This window comes from Alligator mississippiensis, chromosome 13, assembly GCF_030867095.1.
Source record: "Alligator mississippiensis isolate rAllMis1 chromosome 13, rAllMis1, whole genome shotgun sequence".
NCBI classification, from domain to species: domain Eukaryota; kingdom Metazoa; phylum Chordata; order Crocodylia; family Alligatoridae; genus Alligator; species Alligator mississippiensis.
Window position 1 is genome coordinate 1,758,979 of NC_081836.1, and position 10,843 is coordinate 1,769,821.

The 10,843-nt window shown below is 47.9% G+C and overlaps 1 protein-coding gene across 3 annotated transcripts in view; it reads left to right on the plus strand.

Annotated features, from left to right (window-relative positions):
• Positions 1-10,480, plus strand: part of ZBTB40 (zinc finger and BTB domain containing 40) — a 36,687-nt gene extending 26,207 nt beyond the window's left edge. For all 3 annotated transcript variants that reach the window (XM_019495290.2, XM_059716918.1, XM_006278384.4), the window contains exons 10-18: positions 320-488; positions 2,224-2,631; positions 3,329-3,535; positions 5,664-5,828; positions 6,419-6,633; positions 7,369-7,531; positions 7,873-7,959; positions 8,068-8,294; positions 9,456-10,480. In XM_019495290.2, the coding sequence (XP_019350835.1) occupies positions 320-488; positions 2,224-2,631; positions 3,329-3,535; positions 5,664-5,828; positions 6,419-6,633; positions 7,369-7,531; positions 7,873-7,959; positions 8,068-8,294; positions 9,456-9,650 (1,836 nt within the window). In that variant the 3' untranslated portion in view covers positions 9,651-10,480. The remainder of the gene's footprint in view (positions 1-319; positions 489-2,223; positions 2,632-3,328; positions 3,536-5,663; positions 5,829-6,418; positions 6,634-7,368; positions 7,532-7,872; positions 7,960-8,067; positions 8,295-9,455) is intronic.
• The last annotated feature ends 363 nt before the right edge of the window (positions 10,481-10,843 follow it).

Consider the following 10,843-nt stretch of genomic DNA (forward strand, 5'->3'; position numbering starts at 1 on the left):
CACAGTAAGTGAGATGTTGGACACTGAGAAGATCCTTGGTTCCTCAGGGTAGTGGTGGTAGCTTGACACATAAGCAGCAGGTCTGGGAAATTCAATCAGTGGAATTTCTTTTTTTTTAACCCCAGAAATATTTCAGCTGGCCAGAAGTCATCGAATGGTCAAAATACAGTATTTGCCAAAGCAAGGGCTTCATGCTTCTGGGGGAGGCTTGATCTTCTGTTTCTCAGTGGCTTCCAAACAGTCCAAGAATGATTGAGAACCTTTCTCCCCAGTCTCCAGCTTTCTGCAACATAACTTTTTCTGTGTCATGTTTCCTTAGCTACTAAGCATTTCCTCTCAGAAGGAAACTTCAGAGGCCTCCTTGAAAGCATTTCTGAACACAGCACAGGAGAAGTCTGTTCCCGCCATCAAGATCTGTCAGTTGTTATGCAGCGTTCATGAGTCTTTCCCAGGTCTACAGCCAGTGATGCAGGAGCTGGGACATGTGGGTAAGAAATCTGCCCATACTCCTCTATACAGATATTTCCAGCTCACTTAGAAGTTTTGGAGAGTTAAAGCATGAAAGCCTTAACTGGTCTGAGATCATAGCATAGCACTGTTGTCTGCCCTGATTCCTTTCAAGAGCTGGAATTGGATTACTCACTGAGGTGTGCTTGGGGGTTCATGAATGTCACCTACTACTAGGAGCTGTACTCCAGGCATTGTTAGCAGGAAAAGAGCCTGGATGATCTGCTAACTTAGTGACTCATCCAGGATCTTGTTTGTGGTTTCTAGGTCTTGGACTTTGTTCAAGAAACAGTCAGGCCATTTATTCAGCTACCTGGCATCTCCACTAGTTTATTTTTCAAAATTTTTGCTCTTGTCACATGGAGTTTTCTTAGATGCCTGCACAAAATTGGATCCTCATAGGTCTGTTCTACATATATATTGACCATACCCTGGTATGAGTGGGTGCCTCATAGGCTGCCTCAAAGTAAAGCCATTGACCACCACAAGTCTTCTGTACAGAAAATGAAATTCTGTAACAGTGGCATGCAGAATTGGAACTCAAGCACGCTGGGCACGTGTGGAATAGGAACATGCACCCACCCACCCACATCCACGATGACACGCATCCTGGCCAAGACTTGAATGTGTGTAAGCGGTCACTCAGTCATTTTTGTTCTATGTTAAATTGGTGAGTGTTAGTTTAAAAGAAAACAGGACTCTCAAGCAGCAGTAGGTTTAGCTCATTCCTTCTGAAACCTGCTGTCCACTGAACAGATGCAGCATTTAATGGAATCGCACTCTGAGGAAGGTCTGTTTTTTGCATTGTTTGCTTCATAATCAAGAAGTGAAGAAACAGTTCTAAAAAGGCACGTTGAGATCCCATAGCACAGTGTTGTGGCAAACTGAATTCCACACTGGTTTTCCATGGCCACAAAATCATGAGACTGGTTACACAGAAGAAACCAAATAAGATTTGTAGTTTGATTTCTTTCCACAAACATGTTTCTGATGGGGCTTTCCTGTGGGCTCTAGTCCTGTGTACATTTTCCATTTTCTGCCTTTCAAAATTCTGGTGTTATAGGCACCTCAAAAATTGTTAGACTTTCTAGGCAATGGACATAAATGGGTGATTAAGTTCTAGTGTAGCTCTACCCAGAAGAGTGTGAAGAATCCTAGTGTCCTCTTTGAAACTGGCTATGTTTGGGGAAAAAAATCCCAAACTATTTTCTGTTTCCATAAAAGGATCCACGTTCACTCAATGCTACTTAATCTTTTGAGCTGAAAGAGCATTACACTATCTCAGGCCCCAAGCTTGCCAACAGTCAAGTGGTAACTTTACTCACTTGAGTTAGGGACAGGCATTCAGAAGCAGCTCCTGTTCTCTTTGTGCCTAAATGGGAGCTGAGTTTCTTTGAATATCGAGCTAGTGCTGGCACACTTCAGCTTCTATAGATGCTGGTGTTTTAACTGGAAAAAATATATTCTCCTTTATTCTAATTCTGCACTTCTTGCACCTTCCCTCGTCATTGCCACCTGTGAACGTGGCTTTGATGTGATGCTGCTTTGACAGGACAGTGCGTTTTGCACCAGTCTGTACTGTATTCGTCCCGTTCACCCCCGAGTAGAAAAGTGCAGGATCAGGTGCTCTGAGGAGTGCTCAGGAGGCAGGTGGTGATGAAGGCGAGTGCTCAAAATGGTCAGTCAGCACTGAAATGGGAGTTGCTTTCCACACAGGGCTCCTGACGGAGAGAAGCGGGGAGAAGCCTGGGATCAGGAAGTGGAAGGTGAACAGTGAATCGCAGATTGAAGCCATGGACAAAGAGGAGGAGAAGGCTGGGGGTGCAGGTCCCAAGGAACGAGAGGAAACCCATGAGAGCGCTTCCTCCAAGAAGAGCTTTGTCTGCAAAGCCTGTGACAAGAGTTTCCACTTCTACTGCCGTCTGAAGGTGCACATGAAGCGGTGTCGCCTGGCCAAAGGAAAGCAGGTGCAGTGCAAGGAGTGCAATGAGGTCACGAGCACCAAGAAGGAGCTAGAAAAGCACCAGCTGGAGGTGCACGGAGTTGCAGGGCCGGCCAAAAAGAGAAAGAAGAGACTCCCGGTGACATGTGACATCTGCGGAAGAGAGTTTGCTCATGCCTCAGGTAGGCTTCGTAACCCCAGAGCTGGGAGAGATTCATGTGGCACAGGGAGTGAGGTGCTCCTTGCTGTTCTAGACCTGAGCCTAGTTACCAGGGTGATGGCCACGTGAACAGCACGTTAACTAGACAACCTGAAACTGGGGCCTCCTTCCTGGCTCTGAGGATAGTTCTTAGAAGCCTTTGAAATGGCACTGTGTCCTAAGGAATGTGATTCGGACCATTTCACTGCTCCACTGTCCCAGTGTCTTATACCTGATTTCTTTTATAATTGCTTTTCCAGTGTTACACGTGGCTTATCAAGGTACAGTGGGGCTTCTGGTTACTTAAAAGGTGTCTAAAAGCAAATGTAGGGGCATGTGGCCTGTTCTGGTTCTTCAGCTGATTTCAGGGGTATTGATAATGATGCTTCTCTGTGCCTGATATTCCTTTACCTCCACCACCTCATCCCCCTGCTCTCAGTGTGGAGGGTGGAGAAGTACTACTTTAGCAGGGTAGAGGGAGCTTATGGCTATGTCATTCTTTCCTGTCTGAGTAAGTGGCACGTTGGTTGTGATCTGGGAGCACTGGCTGTTAGGACGATGACCTCTCCCGACTCAGTCAAGCTGTGTCACTTGGTAACTAGCATTAGGGCTGGGGAAAGGACATGGACAGCACCTTTCTGCTGGGCATTAACTGCTTCCATTGGTCTCCTGCTCCCCAGGAATGCAGTACCACAAACTTACCGAACACTTTGATGAGAAGCCCTTCTCTTGCAATGAGTGCGGTGCCAAGTTTGCTGCTAACTCGACGCTGAAGAACCACATGCGGCTGCACACAGGGGACCGCCCCTTTATGTGCAAGCACTGCCTCATGACCTTCATGCAAGCCTCTGCCCTTGCCTATCACACCAAGAAGAAGCACTCCGAGGGTAAGCCTGTCAGAAGTGTTGGGGTCCTGACTGCGCACTGGGGTCCTTGTCCTCCCGTGAGCGATTGGAGGAAGTGTAGGGCCAAGTTGTGAAGGCACAGAGCTGTGCTACAGCCATGGAGTGGGGCTAATGCCATCAGTGTTCATCTGCCTGGGTAGGGTTACAACTTAATCCATCCACTCCTGGTAATACCTCCATTTTTCCACTGCTTTTTTGACTGATTGACTGCTTCTTCTGCCTCTCTTAATGGGTTTTCATCTGCTTTTGTCCTGTCCATAGCTGGCATCTATTGCTGTCTCTCTACCTCCCTCTCTAGCCTTGTTCAATCGCATCATTTCACCTCTCCCCAGACTAGAGGTCATTAGTGATCCCACCCCACCTCTCCGTAACTCAGCCCATCTCTGACATCTCCCTGCTATTGAGCTACCATCTTACTCACTTTCTCAGGCAGAGCTTCTCCTGCTTCCTTCTACTGCCTTCCTTCTTTGCCTCTCTTGACAAAACTATTGTCCTTCCTGTCTTCTGGGATCGCAGGCTTCATCTCTTGTCTCTGCTCCCTTTCCCTCTCCCTGATACTCGGTCTGTTGCTGAATGCTACTGTCCTCCTCCACTGGTGAATTGGACACTCAGTCCCTACTGCTGAACTCGTCTGTCTCTGCCTGGATTACAGTCTGGCTTCACTGGTTTTTGCCCCTGCCCTGATCTAATATGCCCCAAGTGCTGTTGCTAAACTCCCCTTCATCTCTAGCCTTGACCTTTATTTGCTAGCATCCTGTTATCAGCTGCCTTGGGTGCAAGCTTAGTCCTTGCCTCCAACATGATACATAGTCATTCCTTTCCTTCTCCTCCCAGCCTCCCACCCCATTCCTAACCCTCCTCAGTCCCTGTCTCTTCTCTGCTCTGTACCATCCCAGTGCTCTGCCTGGCTGGCCTGCCTCCCCAGCGCCCTCTCAACTTGCATTCTCGCTGCTTCAAGCAACCAGCCTCCCTTCTTCTTAGCATTTGAATAGTTGGGAAATGAGAAATTTTCCTCCCAAAAACCAGTGATGAAAACTTGAAAAAGAAATGTAAAAATATGTACATTTTGGATTTGAAAAAGCAAATCAGTTTCTGTTTTTGTTGAATTGGTTTTGAATTTGTGATTTTTTTTCTTTCCTCTCCCTTTGGAACTCCCTTTCTTCTTTCTCCCCACTAAAAAGGTGTTAAAATGTAAAAAGGGAGGTAAGTGCAGCAAAGCCCCAAAATAAAAGCCCCTGTCCCCCCCCTCCTTTTGTTTTTGTTTTTGAAAAATGTAATATCTTGAGTGGATATCTGTGGGTGATATCTTTTGTTGGACCAGCTGCATGGTTCAGATAGACTTAGATAAGCTTTCAAATACAGTGCATTCTCAGGCCTGTAAAAAATATCACCCCAAAAGATCAAAGTTTCTTACATATTTCCTTGACTGCCAGCCTGGACTAGTGTGTTCTCTTTGTAGTTTTGCACTAATTTTCTATTTCCATAAAGGGATCTACATTCACTCATCACTACTTTATCTCTGGAACTGCAAAGGCATTATAGTACCTAAGACATCACTCCAATACTACCATGAAAGGTTTTGTTTCATTTTGGATTTTCCACTGGAATAATTTGCACAAGTAATTTAATTTTGACAGTATGCTTCACTTTCCATCTTCATTTCTTTTTAAAAATTCCAACTAGCTCTATGCCTCAGTGCCACATTTGTCCTCTGCCACTGGCTCCTTTTCTTTGTGAGCGACTCAGGAGCAAAAGATATGCCTGTGTTTGTAAAAAAAACATTGCAAACTTGTGGCACTGTATAGGGATGTTGTCAGAGCGATCATGTCTCTGAGCAGTTTGTTATGGATGTATTTGAGTGTGCTTGTATTGGAGCACTCTATGTTTATAATCCCAGAACTAATATTGAGTACACAAATTTTGTGGTTTTGATGCCATCGCTTTTGATCCTTAGAAGCTTGTATTATGAGTTGTTGGTCCCTTGAAACCTTGCCTGTTTCATAATCTCCTGCTTCTTCCCAAAGAATTGAGCTGCATTCCCAGAAATCCTGTCCCCTGGGTCAGTGCAAGCTGCAGAGGCTCTAGCCTGCTGTATTGGATCTCCCTGCAGGGAAGATGTATGCCTGCCAATACTGTGACGCAGTGTTTGCACAGTCCATTGAGCTGTCTCGCCATGTGAGGACTCACACTGGAGATAAGCCATATGTCTGCAGGGAGTGTGGGAAAGGATTCAGACAGGCCAACGGGCTCTCCATCCACCTACGAACCTTCCACAGTGAGTACCAGAGCCCTGCTCTAGTTCAAATGGGGCCGTTCCCCTGGGACTTGCCAGAGCTCCTTAGAAGGCAAAGGGCTGTCTGGGTGTGACTGCGAGGAGGTGAAGGGCAGTGCCAGACTGCAGCAGACTTCCCTCTGCTGTGGAAGGTATAGGGCTGCCCTCATATAATGCAGTTTCGAGAGTGCTGCTGGTGACGGGCATCCGGCCTTGCTCTGCTGCTTCGTGGGGGGATTTTTCTGTCCTAGGAGGAGTAAAGCTGTTCTTGTGGGGACTTGCACACTGGTCCTGGGGCTGGGATCAGCCCAAGGAAACAACAGTGCTGTCTAATAGAACAGAGCAAAGGCATCATGGGACTGCTGAGGACCAGCCTGGATTATTTCTCACTGCAAGTGACAGGGAGGGAGAGTACATGGCACTTACCTGCAAAGATCCTAAAACTCAGATGTTTGCTCTTTGTCTAGAAATAACAAGCATTTCTTTCTCCGTCCTCCCTCCTACCTATTTGTGGTGCCTTTTCTCATACCTTTTCTATCTGCCTTTCTTTCTGTCCTCAACCCTGCCTTTCACCCCCTGCACTGTGGAGTCAGACATCGAAGACCCCTATGATTGCAAGAAGTGTCGGATGAGCTTTGCCACCTTGCAGGAGCATCGCAAACACATTCATGAGGTCCACTCCAGGGAGTACCACCCCTGCCCTACCTGTGGTAAAGTCTTCAGTGCTCCATCCCTGCTGGAACGTCACATGGTGACCCACGTAGGAGGGAAGCCGTTCAGCTGTGAGATCTGTGACAAAGCCTATCAGGTGAGCTGGGCTTGGTGTACACCTTATCTCACCCTCCAAAGAACAGCATCACATGCCAGTTTGCAAAGAGGAGGTCCTTTATTGGCACAAGTGAATATGGAAGTAACTGCACTGCCAAGGGAAGAAGTTTGCTGATTTGCTTAGAGGAAGAATAATTGTGCAATGAGAAGATAGGTCCACTAATATGAATCATTCAGTTCTGAAACTCTCCTAACTCTAGAGGTATAGATCTTTTCCTGCCCTGAGCTCCCTAAAATCTGATGTTTCCCTTTAGCCTAACATTTCTAGCTTTCTTGGTTTCTGTTATAATAGAAGTGACATTTTCCAAATGAGATTCTCCATTTGGCTTGTGCAAGTGTGCATATGTTGGAGGGCCCTAAACCAAGTAGCAAGGCATGAAAAATCAGTCCAAAATGGGATCTGTGAAGAGGGGGATGAGAGCTAGCAGCACTCAGCTCTTTGGGTGTGCTGCCTTTGTAGAGATCATGTTCTCTATCAGCCTAGTTTAGGATGCTGCATTTCTGGCATAAATAAGTTAGAGTAATGAATATCAAGTATGCTACATAAAAGAGATGGGTTTGGATAGGGATTTTTATGGTAAGGTCTGATGCATCTTATAGCTGCTGGGTGCAGCCTCAGTTCCCATTTGTTTTAAGATGGCAACCTGTTACTGCCACTTTATCCCTCCAGGACAGCTTTTCCATTCTAAACATGATTTGATTTATATCTTCACAGCAACTGTCAGGGTTATGGTATCACAATCGGACCCATCACCCTGATGTCTTTGCAGCCCAGAATCACCGCTCATCCAAATTCTCATCGCTGCAGTGCAGCTCCTGTGACAAAACCTTCTCCAGCACGACTGCCCACAGAAAACATGTCAAGACAGAGCATGCAGGTGAGAAGTCCCCCACCTCCTCTGGGGAAAAAGTGCTGAGGTGAGAGAGATAAGATATGGGAATAGTTCTCACTTGATGAAACAAAGCCTCATGGATTCCTGAGACCACAGCAAACTCATTGTGACCCCTCAGAAGAGTCCTCTCCAACAGGTGTCCTCTCTGTTTTGTCACGGCTAGCTCTGCTGGTTCATGAAATGCTTCTGCAGGTGGTGCTGTAATCAGATACGTTCTTGCTGAGTTCTTGACATTTATTTCCCTTAGTGTGGGTCTGTGTCCAGGTGCCTGGGCTCAGAGCAGTGATGTAGCTTGTCTGTGCTCCTTTCCCTGGTCTCATTTTCAGATATGAAGTTCCACGAGTGTGAGAAATGCAAGGAGCTGTTCCCCACACTGGCTCTCCTGCAGGTCCACATCAAGTGCAGGCATTCAGGTCAGTTCCTTGTCATCTTGATGTGCCCTCCTGGCTCTGGGCCAGCCTTGACAGTTGAGGCTTCTGGTGCATCTCACTGGCAGTGATGCTTCTTTCATGTTTCTTTAGGGTCACAGCCATTTTGCTGTTTGTACTGTTCAGCCTCCTTCCGCTTCCCAGGGGCCTTGCAGCAGCACGTCACTGCTGAGCACTTCAAGCAGACAGAGAGCACTTTCACTTGTGGACTGTGTGGAGAGCTCTTCCCCACTCAGGAGCAGCTGGAAGGTCACTACAGAGCTGAGCATCCCAAGGTGCTGTTTGCAGAAGCTCAGGCCACCACCACGCAGATTGTGCAGGTAACTGACTGCTCCAGGGGTGGCTGATAACAGGGGTGCTGGGGTAACTTCATGTAGGGGCAGCTGTAGTAAGACTCCAGAGTTGGGGTGCTTATCTGCTGCCATGACCTTCCATCCTTCTCCCATCCCTCTATCCTCCCAGCCCTGTTCTTTGCACCAGTTGGCATCCCCGCCTTCCCTTTCTCCACTCTGTGGTTCTACCTTCCCTTCAAAGTCTACTTTGAGGGCATATAATAAGACCCATGTCTGACAAGCTCTTAGGTTGCCTCTGAATCCAAGGATGGTGGCACTTAACTAGACTTTTAGATACTCAGTGCACAAGGGCAGTGTGGGGTCACAGGGGAAGAAGGGGCCTTGACTGGATGTTAGTTCCTTAACCCCAGTCTGGGTTTGTTCGGGGGTGAAAAGTTGAGGCTTCCTTTTGGGTGCCCTGGTGAGCAGACATTCTCCCAGTTCCTGATGCACACCCCTTATATACCTATTGGCTGCCATCAGGTCACTCCTGAGCCTGCACTTCTCCAGGCTGAAGAGTCCCATGCCTCTCTGCCTCTCATAAGGTCGGTTCTCTTGACCTCTGATTATGTGCATGGCACTCTTCTGGACTCTGAAGTTTCTCCACATCCTTTGCTCTTGGAGACTGGAGGAGGAAGGGCTGCCAGGAGTTGCAGAGCAAGCTGGTCACTCTGGGAAGGCTCTGCTAGAATCCAGAGGACTTCCCTGTCTAGATTATAAATATTTTGCAGAAAGCCAGATTTTAGGGCTGGAGTAGCAGACTCTCTCTCTCTCTCTCTCTCTCTCTCTCTCTCTCTCATACTGCAGCTATCAGTAGAGAATAACTGTTTGGATGTGGGAGCCCAATGTGCAAGATTCCCTGGGCTGATGATCCGCTAGTGTGTAATCACCGTGTCTTTATAATCTAAGACTACTTATGGTGCTAAATTATAGCAATTTTGTGAAGAGAAATATTTAAATTGCTTTTCTGTCTTCTCTTTTGCATCACTGGTGCCTGCAGCTCAGAGCTTCCCATTAGGGCTCACGCCTATTGCAATTGCACTCCTCAGGTGTGAAAGTAAATGCTGTCACAGGAGTGTGGGCTGGGGACACTTCAGTGGAAAACGTGCTGCAAACATCTCCTTAACTCTTGAGTTGTTTCCCATGCAGGTTATTCAGACAGCAGAACAAGGAGCAGAAGGAGAGCATGTGATCACCTTGGATGAGGCCGAGCTTGCTGGATCCCAGGTCTTTGTGACGTTGCCAGATTCCCAAGCTAGCCAAGGTGGCTCGGAGCTCGTGGCAGTGACTATGGAGGATCTGTTTGATGACAAAGTCACTCTGATTTGTGAAGAAACAAAATGAGGTAGCCTGGAGCACCTGTGTGATGCATCCAGAATTGCTTGGCCACCTCCTCAGCCATTACCATCCACGTGTACCACTTGGGCCATGAGATGCAGACTTATTCCAGGAAACTACTGGGATTTGTGACACTGGCAAAAGAAGTGAGGGGCTGCAAGCACAGCAATCCCAAGAACATGGGAGATCAGCAGTGGGAACTCTTTGGGAGTCATGGAGCCAGGGTGGCTTCTTTCCCTAGCATGAGTGGTGGGCAGCAGCTGGTGCTTCTGAATGATCTGGGCCACATGTCCTCTCCAGCCCCAGGAAAACAGCTTGTGCAAGAGGAAAAGGAGATAAATGATGCACAGCCAAGCAAAGGCCTAGCAAGGGCAGAGCTGGGGAGAGACGGGGGAAATTCCAGGGGCAGGAGAGGCAGGGAATCATACACAGAATCAGAGGTGTTGGTGTAGGGCAGCAGAGCAAGGAACAGATGAACATTTGTCCAGGAGGAAGTCACCTTGAAGGTGATCTAAGCTGCGCTGCGATGAGGAGGACAGATGCCCCTGGAGGAGGCGCAGCATGAAAAGGCCGGGCACAAGCTGGGCGAATGCTTGCAGGAGCGTGGACAGTGTGAGTCTGGGCGGTTTCAGCCATGCCATGTTCTGCTCCCTCCCAGACGGTTACATTTCTCCTTAGTCCCTCTAGAAAATATGGCCACAGCAGGGCCTTCTTGGCCTCCACTCCAGCAAAAACTTAAAATGGGTCTGCCAACCTGGCAAAGGGAAAGCCAAAACTTAACCATGAGAAGCAAAACAAGCCTCCAGGCCACCTGGGGATGGCAACTGGTGGCGGTGGGTGGGTGGGTGGGGGCTCTGGACCAAGCAGGTAGAGCAAATCATTGTTCACAGTGACAGGCTGTGGAGAGGCCTCCCGTTGCATGTGTATATAAGCTGTCTCTGCTTTTGAGCAGGAGCCTGCTGTGCTGTCCTTCTGCCAACGTGGCAGTGACCCAGCTTCAATCTCTCCTATATCCCAAGGGCCAAACTCTTGCAAAATAGGAGAGGGAGGCAAAACCTGCAGTGTCTCAGCAAAAGGCCTTACCTTGGTGTCATAGAGCCTTCTTGGGAGAGTTGGCTGTTCACCTGCCCCATTGCTATCATCCCTCCAGGGGCGGGGGCTTAAAACTGCCTGGAGCTTCTCTCCTTATAAAAATAGCA